This window comes from Indicator indicator, chromosome 7 (genome assembly GCF_027791375.1).
Source record: "Indicator indicator isolate 239-I01 chromosome 7, UM_Iind_1.1, whole genome shotgun sequence".
Taxonomy (NCBI): domain Eukaryota; kingdom Metazoa; phylum Chordata; class Aves; order Piciformes; family Indicatoridae; genus Indicator; species Indicator indicator.
In genome coordinates this window covers 17,066,799-17,084,079 of record NC_072016.1, presented here as the reverse complement: position 1 = coordinate 17,084,079, position 17,281 = coordinate 17,066,799, and the positions used below count along the sequence as shown (strand labels likewise).

At 40.5% G+C, this 17,281-nt stretch overlaps 1 protein-coding gene across 1 annotated transcript; it reads right to left on the bottom strand.

The window, feature by feature from the left end:
* Positions 1-569: 569 nt before the first annotated feature.
* On the bottom strand, positions 570-11,537 carry GDF10 (growth differentiation factor 10). The gene is made up of 3 exons (XM_054382410.1): positions 11,240-11,537; positions 5,021-5,928; positions 570-761 (listed from the first exon to the last, which is right to left on the bottom strand). The coding sequence occupies exons 1-3, from the start codon at positions 11,535-11,537 to the stop codon at positions 570-572; spliced, it is 1,398 nt and encodes a 465-aa protein (XP_054238385.1).
* Positions 11,538-17,281: the final 5,744 nt, after the last annotated feature.

Below are 17,281 nucleotides of genomic sequence, written 5' to 3'. Positions count from 1 at the left end.
ATGTTAACATACCGTTCATATGAAAGCTTATGCGGTGCACTATACTTGCATCCTGAAGAAAATATGCATTTCAAGCCCTTTATTACAGCATTTTTTCAGTATAAATATGCAGATTAAGAGTATGAGTGTTTTAGGCAAAATGTTCTGATTTGTGTACAAAAGTGATATTCTAAAATAAGCCTGCCTTTGCAAGTTCGATTCCCATCTTCTTGATTAGATGAAGAGATAAAATAGTCAGGAAAAATAGGGTATAAAAACGTATTTTAGTCCTTTGATTATGGAAAACTTTACACTTAAATTTCTCACTAAATATCAAGTGTCTTGGCTAGGTGGGTTAGGAAGGTATTTGTAAAAGTACTGAATTTCTGGAAGATGAATACAAAAGACAGTTGATGACAGTAGACATATCGTTCCATTTGTATTGTTTTAGTCTCTCCACATGCTTTCAGTAGAGGAGTTGTAGGCTTGCATTCGCTCATGAACATAAGTGGATTCATTTTCCATTTACAACTTTCCCAGTGTAGACAGGCAGGATGCGTGGGTCTCGTTGAAGATTGGTTTGTCTGAACTTATCGGCAGGCACAAGTTTCAACTGACATATTGGGATATACCTTTAAAACGACATTTTTGTTCTCGTCTAGGAACAAGACACTGAGAGAGCTCATTTTGTCAGGGACGCAGCAGGGTTCTGGGATGCCAGGAATGATTCCTACTGCTTTAACGATGCTCTGGATTGTAGCATGATTTGATGGCCGAACAATCTGGAACAGAAGGAAAGAGTTATTGCTTCATTTATGAGCAGTCACTTTTGCAGCTGGACTTGGAAAATGACAATGATTATGTGTCTTTTGTTTCTCAAAAAAGTGAATATTTGTGATTGAGTCACAGGGCCATGCAGCCTAGTCAGTCCCTCACATTTCCAAATTTCGTTTGCGTGGTGTATCCAACAGATACATTGTGTTCCTTGTGCTGCCTTCATAAATACCAGAGGAGGGCACTGGTGGCACAGCCAGCAGTCAGTCCTCAGCCTAAAGAAAGTGTCCCTGGCTGTTTCTACTGGATGCTAGAGAGAGGCATGCAAGAGAAAAGGAGAAAGGTGGCACACACTTCTCAGTTTTAAGATGTTATCTTTTGTTTTCCTAACCTTTTGTCTGACTTGGAAATTTGGCTACTATAAGTGTTTCCAAAATAACTATCCTTATGTTCCAGCAGTATTTCTCCTCTTGTATACTAACCTGGAATTAGTTTTTCCTGGAGTGATTACTCTGATTTTAAAGAGGGGAGTGCTCCAGACGTAGCGTCCACAGGGGGGAGTTAGTCTAGAGCAGTCTAATAACCCCGACAGAGCCATGACAAACAAATACTTCATACCTGTAGTCTGTCTGCTTCGCCCTGCCTTCCTCTCTTGAGCTAGCCTCAAAGTGGGAGAAGAAAACAAAAGGCTGAGAGGGCCAGGAAAGTTTGAAGTGAGATTTCACAGCAGCTTTACATCCATTTACTATTCAGGATACAGAGTCACAATTTTATTTCTGCTATTGATATCTGGATGTTGAGGAGGCAGCCATGAAGCGTAACAGCAATGAGAATGGGGGGGTAGGGGGGAAGAAAGGAAAAAGTTAAGATATAGAAATACTATCCTGGCTACTTGTTAAGTACCTTTTATTTTTTTTTTGTTCATCCCTTATTCAGAAGCTAAACTTGACCTTTGTAGTCTGAGCAACTGAATAGCACTAAACAGTTTTCACCACTTCTGTTGCTTGAGGTACCCTCAGTCAAGTACAGGTTTACTGGTGATGGAGTGACAGCCTTTTTTAATATTTTTTTCTCTTTGTTTGTTTGTTGTCATTGCCTCAGTATAGCACACAATGCATGTGCTCCTGTTACACGAGGCAATAGCATGACATGAAACCCACCACTGAGGCTCAGGCTTCAGTGACTCATGTTCAGTTGTCATGCTTGAATGTTGTCCCAGCAAATAAGTAGAGTAATAGCAGGAAAACTGTGTTAGTCATATCAGGCTTTTTCCTACAGTCTCATGAGTTTTCTGCGTAGATCTGCTATGTGGCACATGAATTTTTCATCACATAGCTGTATATTGGGTGGAAAATGACATGTGTGGGACAACAAATAGGGTCTTTGTATACCTTCACGTGGAAGCAGATACTTCAAGTGAATGTCTCCTATACTTTCTTTAATTTTTAAATAATAATTGAGTATATGCAAACCATATTTTTTTCATTTAAGTATGAAAAGTTACATAGTTCATAGGTATAACAAAGTGGATAATTTAAGAGATAATTCAGATTTGAGAAATTTGCTTTAAGTATATGCATCAGGAAATCAGGTCCAAACTATTAAGGCTTTCAAATGTTCCTTAACTAAAGTGACCTTCTTTGAGCCATTACAAGGAGAAACAGTTAAGTCTGTCCTTTACCCTTCAGAGATTCAAGACAGCATCCCTACAGTCAAGTCCCATCAAGTTGCTAATCCTGGAAAGTGCCTTTCAGTAATTAGCATATGTTGGCATAATTAGCAACAGCTTGCTCACTCATGCCACCCTTCATGTTTAGATTTCAAAGCTGTCCACAGTCAAGCAACAGTGAATTAGTTTCTCAGCTGTGATGTGAGACAGAAATAAGCTTCTGCCTGCACTGGCCATCACAAAAAATCTGGACAGCAAGAGAGAGACAGAAGCAGTTTTCCCGTGTTTAAGCCACAACAAAGTTTACAAAAGAACCAAAAACAACAACAAAAAAAAAAAAAAAAAAAAAAAAAAAAAAAACCCAACCCAAAAAAACCCACAAAAAACACAACAAAAAACCTTCTAGAATCAAGTTCTTACTTTAACCTTTATGAAAAATCTCCTGAAATGTTCCTAGCATCTTTGTTATTTCATATTGATATTTCAAACAGTCATAGGTCTTGCCATGCTAGAGAAACAGAATATGCTGACCCCATGCACTGGACAGCCATCACTGCCCTCAGTACCAGTAACTGGCTTACAGGATTCCTGGATATTAATCTGAAGAAGATCCTAGTAGGATCTTCTCCAGCTATGCAGTCTCTGACATCTGCAAGGAGCAAATTGATGTGAGCAAAGTCTAGCATGATCAGCTGCCCACCAAGACAACAGCACTAATTAGGTTTCTAATGCATGCAAGAGTATACAGGACGCACATAAATGCTTACAGAGGTAAATGTGTGTTATAGACCATTACTCTTTACAGAACCTGGCTGCCTGAGCCTTACATCCACAGCTGACAGACTCGAAGTTTTCCAACCCTTCTGGAAACCTGTCATGAATCTTCAGTGATCGTGGGCTTCATATTGACCTTTGTACTGATGCGTTACAGTGGAAAGCTTGAAATAAAGAGCTGAATGCCCAGTAGTGCTGGCACTGAGGAAGTGCTAATGTTTTAAATACTGGCTACTAAGTTATATACACCAGGCCCATTCTCCTCTTACTTCACCTTTAGGACAATCGTAGATCAGGAGCACTGTGGGCCTCATAAAACAGAAGAAAGGTAATGCAGCCAAAAAGCAATTGAACAGCAGATTTGAAATACTTTAGGCCCTCCCTTTCTGCCTGGCTTATACCCCTTTTACAGTCCCTTTATCATGATTTTGCTCCTTGAAAATCACCACTCTTCTGTCATTCTTAGTAAGAAGTACTTCTTAGCTTCAGAAAAGTTTTGTTTTCAGGTCTGAATTCAACTCTCAATGAAACTCATTTAAAGATGAAATCAAGAGAATTCTAATTACTGTAGACCAAAATACATTCTTACCTACTTCTACCACACATAGGACTAGCACTTTTCTGGCAAATGCAGCAGTGCAGTAAGCCATTATTAACCATATAAACTAGTCTTCCCTCTCACAGTTCAGGGAATAAGAACTTCATCAGTAAGGTAGGTGAACTTGCTATGATCAGATTTGTACCAGTGTTGGTTTGTATCTAGATCAAAAATTGGCAGCTATTAAAGTAGATGTACTAATAGAGTGATGTACTGATATTAAAAAAAAAAAAACAACATCCAGTGTGATGATTCTCAGCATGCCAGATCTATAATTCTATCTCCACAGTTCTAAAAGAGTAACTTGGTAATGAGGTGTATGTTGTCCATCCCAGGTTGACCATATAGACTGAGTCTTCATAAATATCTGGCCTTTGATTTAGGAATGGCATGTTATGCAGTGCTTCAAATCCTCCCCTCTGTCATTACTTGAAGGCACTATAAAATGCTGATAATTCTCATGCAGCATATGATTGCTGAAATTTCTACAATTTGCCATAAAGCAAGTGAGTGAGAGTGGGTCAGTCTGAAATTCCATTGAAGCAGGATTTCATGCTTGCTCTCTATTAGAAAATTTCACAGTGCTTCTATGGGATGAATAGTGTTCTAGCATTAGAGTCTAACAAGGTAAATAAAGTTTTTTATTCCAGCAGGATTATCTTAATTTTAAGAATTTAGTGAACTAAAAATGCATCAGAGAATTTTGAGAAACAAATATCAGATTAACCACTATTTTTATTTTCAAAGTGACAAGCAGTTTCTTAGAGTTAAAAATGCCTCAGTGTCACTACTATGCATTTTTCTTTAAGGTTTTACCAGTGGAATTCAGAAATACTCTGATACAGTAGCTTGTTTTATTATTAGCATATAATACTTTATACTTCTGCTACCAAACAGAGTTAGTTTGATGATTTAGTGTATGTAACTATTTTAATAAGGTACACAAGTCTTTATGTTATGGTTTCAAGATAAGATGAGAAATTGGAAGATAAACCTGAGACATTTTTCTTATTCTTCAGATTACAGTTAAAAATAACTTATAATAATTTTGTACTCTGATGAATAAGTTGTTGAAAATGATAATGCTTAAATCATTTAGGCTGAATGAGGCAACAGAATACAGTGAGAAAGGTAAAAATCTAAAAGATAATCTAACAAAAGTATTTGTATAAGCAGAACAGTAGATCTGTCCTTTCCAAACTAACAACAACAAAAAGGCATGCTACCTTGGGCATTGGAAATTCACATGTCCCTGCACAGTAGAAGGCATCAAATGATTTGGGAGATATGATCCATTCATTCCAGCCAATATCAGCAAAGTCAACTTTCATGTATCGTCTTGAACAAATCCTTGGCTCATTCCATTGTTTCCGTCTTGCTTTCTTCATTGTTTTCTCATCAAAATTTAGCACCTGAGACTTCGGAAGCGTTTCTGTATTTTCTTGCCCTTTTCTCCTTCGATCTTTGCGTGAGGCTTTTGGTTTCAAGGACTTGTAGGCATTCTCCCATATGTCATGTTTGTTGTATTTATTGTTGTTATAATCTACTTCTGGCAACTCATTGCTCTGAATAGAGCTAGAGAGATATGTGTCCCTCCGCACTCGGGTATCAGTAGAAGCATTAGGGGAAAGGTTTGGGTCCCCATCATTGGAAGGGAATGGGTCGTAACGCTGTAGGGTGACTGCCACACTGTTAGGTTCAGAGATTGCAAGATCATTGGCATAAACTAGTATATAAGGTAAATGACTGGCAACCTGTTCAGGGAAGCCCTGGTGTTTCTCTCCAGAATCAAATTTAGCACAGAGAATAAGCTCTCCAGCCTGTGTGGATTCTTTTATGATATCTGAAATGTCCTTTGCGTGCCAAGCCCCTCGCCTTTGAAGTAACACAGTGATGTTCCCTTTCACTAGTCCATAGGCAGAATTCTGGTGAATGCTTTGGAAAATGAGGTTGAGACGGAGGATTGGAGGCAGGTGCAGGAGGCGGCAGGATGAGTTCTTGGACCGCTTACAAAATGCTTCCCGGTGCCGAGGGCGTTTCTCAGCATAGAAGTGAAAAGTAGCAGCAAGGATCATTTCTGAGTCCTGCATGGATGTCAGGTTGAAGCAGTACAAGGGCTTCTGGGCCTGGAATTCTGCAAGAGAGCAGGGAAGACACAGATAAATATCTGAGTCTAAAAATGGCAGTCAAACCTTTATTCCTCTATATAATTAGATTACCAAATGTTGCTTTTTGCTTACTTCAAATCAGTTACTATAATGAGTTTGTCACTTTAGCTTAAAGCTAAGGTTAAGAAGGAAGAAACACTAATAGTATTGGATAGCAATATTACAATAACATTGGGAGTATCCAACACGCTGGGTACCTTTTGATTACAGGAGGGATAGAACTCTTCCCAGAGATTTTCAGTTTCATACTGCTTTTCATTCTGGGCAGGCAAGAAAAACAATCCTTGTGTCTATTTCATTTGTTTCAAAGTCAGGCTCAGAAGAAGCTATCAAATTTGCCCGTGGCAGAGCTTACAATGCTACCTTACTTAGAATACTAGCTGAAAAACAGGTTTACTGTTAATACTCAAGATTCATGGAAGGTCTCTGGGTGCCTAGTTTGTGGGGAACAGCATATGAAATTCATCATTCATAAATAGCACCCAGGAGACATTTCACAAGGGAGCTAGAAGTAAGCAGTGCAACTGATTTGGGACGGGGGACTGTTACTCTTACTCCTTTCCAGTATGCATCATGCAGGAGCTTCATTTAAAGCACTGTGAAATCTAGTTGGTGTCTAAGACTTGTGTTTCAATTTGCTTTAAGATAGTGACAACTACTGTTATTCCAGGAGTTAGCTCCTGTTTTCAAACTCCGTTTGGTACTTTCTGTATAGCTAGTTGAACAATTTGTGCTGAGGTTACATCTCTATCATCCTCTTAAGGAAAATGAGCAATCTTACACTAATAACTGTTAACATCATTCTTTTTTAAACAGTAGAAACCTCTCTTAGTGTGTTAAAATGTAATGCCAGAATTAAAACCCCATGCCTTCACAGTCTATCGCTGTGTTTTGTTTTAGTTTTTTTTTTCCCATTAGCTCTAAAGTATATAAGAAAGTGGCAGCAGAACCAAGAAGTGATCCTTGTTGTCCCAAGATAAAACCTATACTTGGAATCCATCAAAGGACTACAGTGAATAAATTTGGATTTTTAGTTAACCCAAGTGGACACTCTGACAACCCTTTTTTGATGTACCTAAAAGTTTGCTAGCAGAAGGGAGAAAAAAAAAAAATCTAAAACCAAACAAAAAACCCCCAACAAACCCACCATCCAGTCTTCCCAGAAACACTGAGATTTCTTTTTCAACACACTGTAGATGATGACCCATGGAAATTTTGGCACCAACAGAAAGGCAGTACTGTTAACTGCCACCTGTCAGAATTTTAAGCACAGTTTCATTTGAACGATGGAAATTAATAGTACTACATCTCACTAAGCTGGTGCTTGATGTCTTTCAGTTTGTGCTTCACAGAATCATCAGCTGGACTAAACCACAGCAGATGAGGATGTTCATTAATGTCAGACCCTCATAGACAGTCTGGAAGTACAAATGTTCAGGTATGTGATTTCCACCTATGCTATCTGTATTTATTTATTTTTTCTTATACAGTGAAGTGTAACAGATTGCACTGATGCCAACATACTGGTTTAACAGGTGGCAAAAGGCTAACAGAAACAGTATTCTGTGATGAGAACCTATTTGTTTCTGTCAGTTCAGGACATGATTCCAATCTGTAAACTTTTACTCAATGTTAATGTTATGGACAGGTGCTTATATTATGAAAAAAAAAAAAAGAATTTACATGCTATTCAAGTCTTCAAAGCACAGAAATTTCATAAGGCAGTTCACCTATTTTTCAGATCAAGAAAGTGAAAAATCATAGTACATACTTTAAAACACCAGGCTGTTATTTCTTATTCATTTCAGAAAGCATGTTTTTCAAAAAAAGAAGTCGGTCCGCTGCCTCTGCCCACCTGAGCTATGTACCATTGAAATTTTTAATAGTTTTTCAGCATTAGTACTATCAGTTCTGTAGAAATTACTATGAAGTGTATTCATCCCTAAGGCCACCAGAGTCCCAGGGTTTCAGATGGGAAGGTAACTTGTAATGATATCTCAGAGAAAGGGAGTTTTAACGAATCATAGTGAAATGATACTGAAGTCAAAATTTTGTGTAGAACAGAGTAAGAAACTGAATCTGCAGCTACTGAACAGCCAGAGGAGACTTGAGTTTTGGACAGAGCATAGTCATCATATTGCATCAGATTGGTCAGGCTTTTACCAACCTGTCAACCAAGTGTTATTACATTTTCCAGGTCTGCTCTGAGTTGAATTGTACTAGCTGTATACATTAAAGCTGTTAGTATTTTACTGATTGTATCTACCTTTGATCACTGCTAAAAGCTTTAAGTTAGGAATACAGGCAAGATGTATAGAGGACATAAGCAAAAAAAGTGGTACAGGGGGGAAAAAAAGGCAAGTGGCCAAGGAAAGAAAATACTAGCCCTTAGTACATACCCCACATAAAAGAACATTCCATTGCTGTAAGTCAAGATTAGCAAAACAGGCTTGCATGATATTTCTGATAACACATTTGTGAGAAACAAACATGCAGAGAACCTCATGTAAAATATTTTAAGATATGATATGACCATATGCATTATGATATGGTCCTATTTAAATGGCTGCTATTTTTTGCTGTTCACCAAGGGCTTTGCTTCATTTAACCCAGGGGACGGATGGTTCAAGGAATAAGCCTGAGATGCAAGAGCCTAGTTATGGGGAAGTTTCATGGCTTAGGCACCAGATTGCTTCCATTAGACTAATTCACTCCAATCTCAAAACCCAAGGTTGAACAATAACTTAATATTTCACATTTGGTTACAAACCACTTGCAGCTTGACTGTGTAACTAATTTCAGTTGGTGCTGTTTTCTAAAACTAGAGTTCCCTAAAAACTGGAAAGCATTCAGAGAAAACAACCTGACAAATTATTTCATGGCTGTCTCTCAGCTCCTTAGAGAAATAATGAACTCTTGTGAACACACGTAAAGGTGAGCTGAGAGGAGGTGATCATCTCATGATCTGAGCACTCTTCCTGAATTGTTTAAGTACTGTTAGAGGAACATGAAGAAGTTGTATCTGGACATTTGCAAATATGTATATATAGTAAGTGCCTCACATTAAACATGGAGAATATTACATATTCAATATCTGTCAACACCATCTTATACCCTGTAAAGGATATGTATGACGGCAATACAACTGTGTAGTTGAGGAGGCCTCAATAATGCATATGACAAAGTAGCAAACTGAGTCAGGAGTGACATTTTGCACTTCTGGAGCCTTCATCTCGACAAACTTAACTAATGCTGATACTCAGATGTACCCTACCAATCAGCTTTAAGCTGCAGCATAGGAACAGCAGATTACAGATTTTCTGAAAGGTACAAACTAAAAAAAGATAAAACACAAACATATTAAGTCCATTGCTTGGGATATCAAAAAGACCATTATTGTAGATGTAGTCTGTTACATTGATCACAATGAGATCGGAATTATCACCCGTTTTAAAGAACAGACATTCCATACGCCTTTCTAGAAAAACATATCAATTTCTTCTTTCAGAAGGAAACACTAGAATTTCTTTGAGGAGATAAAGAAAAATGTATTGCCAGATAACAATCTTCTCACTCCCTCATCTTGTATCATGCTGTGGTCTATTTCATACTGTTCATCAGTCAGTTGATGAACTATGAAGAAGTATAATTTATTTCCCATAGAAAAGGAACATTGCAGAGGAGGCTCTGTTTTCATGCCATATTACTGGGTAGAAATGGAATCCAGAAGAGAAGGTGGATGGATGGGACACAGGAGGCAGGAGTTTTGGACATAGATGTGCTTCATTTCCATTGCATGGAAATATTTCCAGGCCCCTCTGCCTTGGCTTCATGATCTGACAGACATGCGAAATAATGTTGATTTCTAATTGGTCAGTACCATCTATCTGTGATTAGAAAATGCTGTTTTAAACCAGAATTTAAACTTACATGCAATAACTGTTCAGCAGATTCATTGAAAAATGAAGTAAAATGTAGCTCAATTCTTGCATTCTTCCAAAAATCACTCTTGTGGTTCAAGTCCTTACTTGGGTAAGGAGGCAGTATCAGCTGCTCAGTTCACAGGAAACAAACAAACAAAAAAAAAGCGGATAGCAGGAGGTCATGGAAGGACCATCCACAGTGGAGGTTCCTTCCTAACCCCTATTAGTCAGCAACAGCTGCTAGCTAATGATCTAGAACATGACAGCTGATTTATCTCCCAAATGTGTGCAACTGCTTTACAGCCTAATTCCTAGATTTCTAGATATTTTCCTTAGCCAACTACCCTTCAGTGGGATTCTCCTTCTCCACGAATGTGATTAGTTTTTAATATTACATTTGACATAGAAGAGAAATTAAGCTGAGGTGTACTAGAGAATGGGTTATTGTGCATTATGATAACCATTTCCTAAACTGCTGTATGCTGCATTGCATTCTATACATGAGACTTAAATGTAGGAGAAATAGGTTGAAGTTCACAAAAGCAGATTTCAACTCACCTATAAGATGTGTCTATTAAAATATATTTCTGGAAGTGTAACAAAAATTATATTCTAGAAACTGATACAGCTCTTCTTTTAAGAGTTAAGATCTTAGTAATAGCCTGTAAGAGTTAACCAAAGAAGGAAGACATTTTCCAGAAAAAGATAGTTTGGATTTGCTTGGTAAATCAAAAGGAAGTAACTAGACAAACTGCTTTGTTTTGACACAAGACTGGGATAATGAAAGTGCAGTTTTCACAATATATATATATGCTCTTCCACACATAATAAAGCCAGGCAAAACTGGGGAGTGACAGGTCAGGCATCTGTCTTCAGAGGTTCAGGCAGTGCAACAAATTTAAGATCTCGAGCAGTGGTCGGCGGTCGGTCCCGTAGGCGGCACTCTTCCTCATAGCAGCTTGTGAGCCTAAGAAGAGCCAGAGGAGAGGACCTGCGGCTGGAGCACTCGCTGCTCCAAGTATCTCTGAAAAGATCTTCCGACCCAGCGCGGTGTGCATTGAGAACAGCGCTTCTTTTGCCAGTGGTTTGCCTACACAGCAGCAAAGGCTTTCTGAACGGGGGAGATACCTGGTTGCAGATAATCTCGGAGGAGGGAAGGGAACCGGGGGAGGTGGCAAGCCGTCCGCAGAGCGGAGCGGAGACACCGTGTCCGTGTAGTTAGGAAGGGTCCCCCACTATTCACCTAGCGTGACACACGCCGCAGTCAGTGACAACTCGACGCGAACCCGCCACTTTAAAGCAAAAGAGGAGCGAGGGGGCTCCGGCGGTGCCCCCCGCGCTCGGCCTGTCTTACCCGGCCTGGCTTTGAAGCTGCGGACCGTGTTGCCGTCGCCGGGACGGCTCCCTTCCCGGTTGTACTTCTCGTAGAGCTTAAGCATGTGGACAGCTACCATGTCCTGAGCGATACTGCCCACTGCAGAGGTCGGAGAAGAGCCCCCGCGGGGGTCTCGGCCAGGGGAGGACGAGTGCCGGGCGGCGGGCAGCTGGACGGGGCAGGCGGGCTGGCTGCCGGCGCCCTCCCCCGCAGGCGAGCGGCAGTGCCCGTGGCCCAGGGCCCACAGCAGGAGGCAACAGGTCAGGCGGCCGGCCATCGCGGGATGCTGAGGGCGGCCGGGCGCTCAGCGACGGCAGCTCGGTGGCTGCCTGCGTCTGGGTCTCCCGGTTGGCCCTTACGCACCGGGGCGAGGGGGCGGCGGGGCCAGGGAGGGAAGAGGAGGGAGGGTGGGGGCGGCCCCCCCCTCGCACCGCCGCTGATACCGCCTCCGCTGGGCCAATCCCCGGGCCCGGGGGTGAGAAGCTGCGGCACGGGGGTGGCAGAACGGGGCTGTGGCGGGGGTCCAGCTGCTCGCGGGAAGGGACACTACATTCCTCCAGCGCCGGGATCCCCCACTCTTTAAAGTGGAGCTGGGAAAGGAGCTAAATCAATTAGCGCCCGGCCACTGATTGGAGACACATGTCACTGCGCTGCTGTGGCAGCGAGCGCTGCTTTAGGACAGCACCTTGGCTGCCGGCCCCTGCGAGGGGGAGGCTTGAAAATAATTTCTAAAAGATAGAAACAAGTAGATAACCAGCGGGCAGGCAAGCGGTGGGAAAGAGCGGGAGGGTGGGTGAATGGCAGGGGCATCATAAGAAAGAAAGCGTATGCACATACGTGCAGGAAGAGGTGGAAAGCTCTTTCGATCGTCAGAGCTGACAGTTCTGTCTTGGAAAGGCACCGCTGGAAATAGTGTTCGTTTCAAGGATCCCGAGAAAAGAGAAGTCCCCGGTGGGTCCACATTCTGGAAGATCCAGTGTGAACTAGCCAAGAGTGCAACAAGGGTCACTGATAATTCTAAGCAGATACTTAAATAGTAGAGGTTAAAGACACTGTGCATGAGTGAACTTTCATCATTGGGCTATTTCTATGTGTGATCTGAAGGAGAATATTGACGTGAATTTCTGAAGGATTTACATGGCTTAGGTCAGAGGGGGTCGGTTTAAAAGTGAATGGTGCATGTTGCGCTTATTCATCATGTGACACAGGTAGTACTGAATCATAGTGTATAGTCTCCCAGTGAGCACAAATGCTTCTATAATGAATAGCTGTTTTAAAGACAGCCTATAAGGACAGTGGCATATTTTAGGGGAATTTGTTCCTTCTGCCTCCTTTTATAAGGTTTGTCCTCCAGTAGCCAAGATACTTTTCTTGGAGAGTATACAATGCAATAGTTGAAAAATTGTTGGAAAGGCTACTGTTGCTGGATATAATGCAACTCTTTTGTGATTTTTAGCCTGGGAGTGTCAAATCTGAGCAGGTACCATTGAAAGCCTCTGAAACACAAGTTTGTAAATTTTGGATGGAGGCAAAGAGGTTTGATTAATTTTTAAAAGTAGCACCAGGCCATATTGCTCTATGTCCCTTCGATGTATGAAATGAACAATTTGCAAACATAATTTTGCCCAAATGTACGTTGCTAAAGTATCAAATCTCCTATAAATTAATCTTTGCTTATAAATAAGCCAAGCCATCCTTTGATGCTTTTTTTTTTCCCCTTTCTCTCTCCATGGTAGCATGCTCATGACCTCCACTGGGGGTGTGAGCGAACCTTTTGTTGTTTGTAGTTTTTGTCTGTAGTGTTTCTATACAATCAAGGTCCTGTGAAAAGGAGGAAGAGGCAGCAGGAGGTAGGAACAAGCTGGGCTATTTTGGACCAACGTCCCATTAAAATGTTCTCTCTCGCCTTAACTCACTCCAAACTCCCCTTTCAGGCATATACTTTGTATCAGTCTTTAACCTGCACTAAAACCTGTAGGACACTGATACTTTGACATTGTTGGGAAAGAATTAAACAATCAACTGGGGATGGGTAATATTTCTTGCCTTATTTTATTGCAGAACAGCAGGAATTCAAAGCCTTTAAAGCTCTGGTACTTCGACTCTTTTATGCAGCTGAGATGATGAAATAAAAATGTGTTTGGTAAAGGAATTCAAATTAGCACTGGGTCACATAATTCCCCTGTTCTGAATATGGCCAGTCAATGGCATCTCTAAGGCATCTAGAGGCAAGAGCTATGCAATTTCTGCTCATGCAGAATAATATTCCTAGCGTGGAAATTTCTGCTAATTAAAGCTCTTGCCAAGCTGTACTTTTTTTTTTTTTTTTCTTTCTCCCTCCTCCCCCCCCCCCCCCTTCTTTTTTCCCTTCTTCTTAAATAGCTCAAGTCAAAGCTTTGCAAGTCAGGACTTGGAGAAAGTGTCCCTATAGTTAGAGTAATGCATTCAGTATTTTAAACTGCAGGTCTAAGCTTCTTGCTAAAATAATAATATTAAAAAAAGACCCAAGTAATGTTTTGTTATGTAATTAGAGACATCTATACAAAAGAACTACTGCAGCTTGTGCTTGTGTTTTGTTGTAGAATGTAGGATAAGAGGGGATGAAGTGGAGGGCACTAGGAATAGTATCTATTCTTTTTGTACTACAGTATAATAAGTTACTAACTCCCTTTAGGATTAGACCTATATGAAAATAATTCTGTCTCTTTATTTTTAATAATAAAGTCAGTAGCCAGGATGATGAAGTTTAAAACTCCAGGGAAGTTAATGAGATATAAAATACTACTGAATTTGGGCTTCAGTCCAAACTTTTAGTAACTGCTTATTGTATGACAGGTTATTCATTTTTCACTCATAAAAATAACTTGCTATGTATAAGACTACACAATTAGGACTGTACAAGGCAATTCCTTGAGTATAAAACTTATTTATTAGTGATTAACTTCATGAAATTCAGTGGGATGCAGGTTCTCCTCAAAACTGATGGCAGAACTCTAAAAACCCTTTTCACTTACCATCCAAAATCACATAGTATGACAAGGATGATACATGCTCTGTAAAAAGGGTTTTTGTATTTTATTCAGTTTTCCCAGATAATAGTGAAATTACCTCAATACCTAAGAAAACCCAAAGAACAGAGTCATAGTGGTGTTTAGGTGTTAGAGCAAGCAAAATGCTCTGAGATGATCCAGAGCCCTGGAAGGCTCTTAGTGTAGAGAGAAGAGCTTCAGCATATCAGGCAGTGCCTATTGTTGGTGGGGAAAGTTTTGCTTCTTGAGAAGCAGCACTTGCTATCCCGATCCATCCCGTGAGCTCAAGAACAAACTCTTACCTTGGATTTTCATTCTGAATCCACACTCTCATATTCTGTTCTATAGCAAGAATAGCTTTTCCTCCTGCTGGGTTCCCTGTCATTCATCTTTTGTGACAAATTTTGTCTTTCTTACTAAGGAGCAAGAATTGCCCCTATTCATGTACTACCAGGTATCAATGGCACAGAATTACAGAAATTAAGCAACCAGGAACCAAGATGCATAGACTTAGTTCAGTTTAGCATATTTTATTTCACCCTACTGTAGTTGTACCAAACTGTTCATATGGTTTGTTGCCTGTAAAAGAGATCTGTGTCAGACAGTTGAGATGTGTAGAAGATGAATTTCACTTGAGGGAGTGGGTGGTTGTGTGAGGTAGAGACCACTTTCCTCTTCCATTAGTTTTACAGGCATGCGATAGCACATGCCCTATTCAGCCTCAGGATTAGTGTTTTATGAAGCTGGATTTAACTTTAGTTTCTCTTTATGCGGTTGTCATGCAACAAGTATTGACATATCCCTTGTCCCATCACTAGTGAATGTATTGTGAATGTTGCCTTTCCAGTTTTATCTCACTGAGAGTTCAGGATTTATTCTTCCGTATTTGAAGACTTCCACAACATATGTTTGTGACAGATGTATATATCCAGAGCCAGAGACTTGTTTTCCAAGCCAGAGATCCACCATTTATGTTTATAATGAGGATGGCATGGACAGTTATCAGACAAGTATTTTCCATTCTGTTGCTACTCATAAGCTGCCAGCCTCTGCTGGAGGATTTTCTCTATACATAGGTTACCAGGTGCAAAGATATTGACTAGAATTGGCAGAAGTTGTAATTCTGTGGTGTTACTAGGCACTAGTATGATATGAAGACCATGTTTCATTTCATGTTTTCTATGGCAAGCACTTTCAACTTTTCAGTGACTGATGCATCACCAAGCAGAGTCATTTAGGAAGAAAAAAGACTATTTTTTTTCCCATTAAGAAAGGAAAGCAAACTTTCCACTGGAAATTCCAGTGGTAACTCATACTGGTTGAAAACTTGGTTCATCCAGGTTGGCAGTGTTGTCTTGGAACTCACCTGAACTGCAGCAGCTCCTGTTATTAAAAGATGTCTCCCTACTGTGAGAGGATGTATCACAAGTGCTAGGCCATTATACTTCCTGGGGTACATGCCCTTTTCTTCTGCAGGAAAGGGAAGCTACAGACCATGCAGGAGCACGAGAACACAAGACAATCAAACCATTCAGATTGTGACTGAAGAAAAAATAACTATAGAGAAGACAGCCACTTTTTATTTACTTCAAAACCAATTTTTAGGAAATATTTCAAGGAACCCTAGACACCAGTCTTTAACTCCCAGCCAGCAACCTATAGGGCTTTGAACTCCCTGTCCTTTTACGCTGTTTCCTAGGCAGCAAAGACTCCTACTGAGGTGAGTGTTCCATACAAGTTTAGAGCTCAGCCTGATGCACTTAACAGGCAGGATTGCTAACCTACTGAGCAATGGTTGCCAGTGGAAACACTAGTGCTTTTGAAGAGAACAAGTGGGATAGGGAAGTGAGTTAGGTAGGCTTGGTGAGAGTGCATCATACCATTATATACCCTGCATCAGTACTAAGGTGGCCAGCTTCAATATGCATCTTCAGACTTCTGTTTACAAGTGGAATTCAAGTGCTGTGGAAAGAGGGTGGGGAAAAGGCAGAAGCAGCTGGGAGCCATCCATGACCACAGCTGGTTTTGCAAAGATCTTGCTTTCAAGTTGGGTTGGGATCTCTCCAGGATTTTCTTGCCTGAGTAATGCAGCAGATTAGAAGAGGATGTACTGTGCTGATAGTACGGAAAGGTTTCTGCACATGGTGGAACTGGATTAAACAAAAGCTGAGAAGCCTGATGAGCAGCTGTTGACCAGTAGGTGGCAAGCGTGCCCCTAAGGCAAGGCTGACCCATTGCTCTGTTGTGTATGGAAGACTGTCCTTAAGGTGACAGCTGGAATAATTAATGATTCTGTAGCATTTTCCTAGTGACCACCTCTGTCAGGTAGCTTCGGAGTTTGTGGCTGGCATATTCATAACGTTCTAAGCTTTGGCTGACTTCCTGCGTAGTGCTTGTAAGAGAACCTGGCCCAGTGAGGTACATTTGGTGCTCACAGCTCTTGTCTGAGCTATAATAGCTGTATGAAGGATCTATGCTTTCTTAATTGCAAGTGATAGAGAACTCACCACAAGTACATTTTAGATGTATTTTTTTTCCTTACTAGGTATTCCAAATGTGAAGATGACTGCTTCAGGACAGATGAAATCAAAGAGATTGAGAGATTTTGACAGGTTTCCAAGAATACTTCTGTAAAACAATCTAAACTTCTACAGGAAACCTGTAGTTCCAGGCAAAAGACTGCATTTAGGATCCTTTTGTGATTTTGCCGTGAATAAATGGTAATCATATGTTGGTCAGAGCCAAGGCAAGATTTGACAGCAGAGGAAATTTTATTTTTTTAGATTAACTGACACAGGGAGACTGGAGGTTTTTTCTGAATTTTCCAGCCATATTTGTTGGTCTAATGAGAGCTATTGCCTCTGTCTGCCTTGCTTTTGAATGCATGAAGCCTCTTCTCTTGTTGCTTATTCTTTGTAAGGACTTACCTTCTTTTTCAGATATTTCAACAATTTAGCAGAATTTATTTCTCCAGATATATTTCTTTTTTACA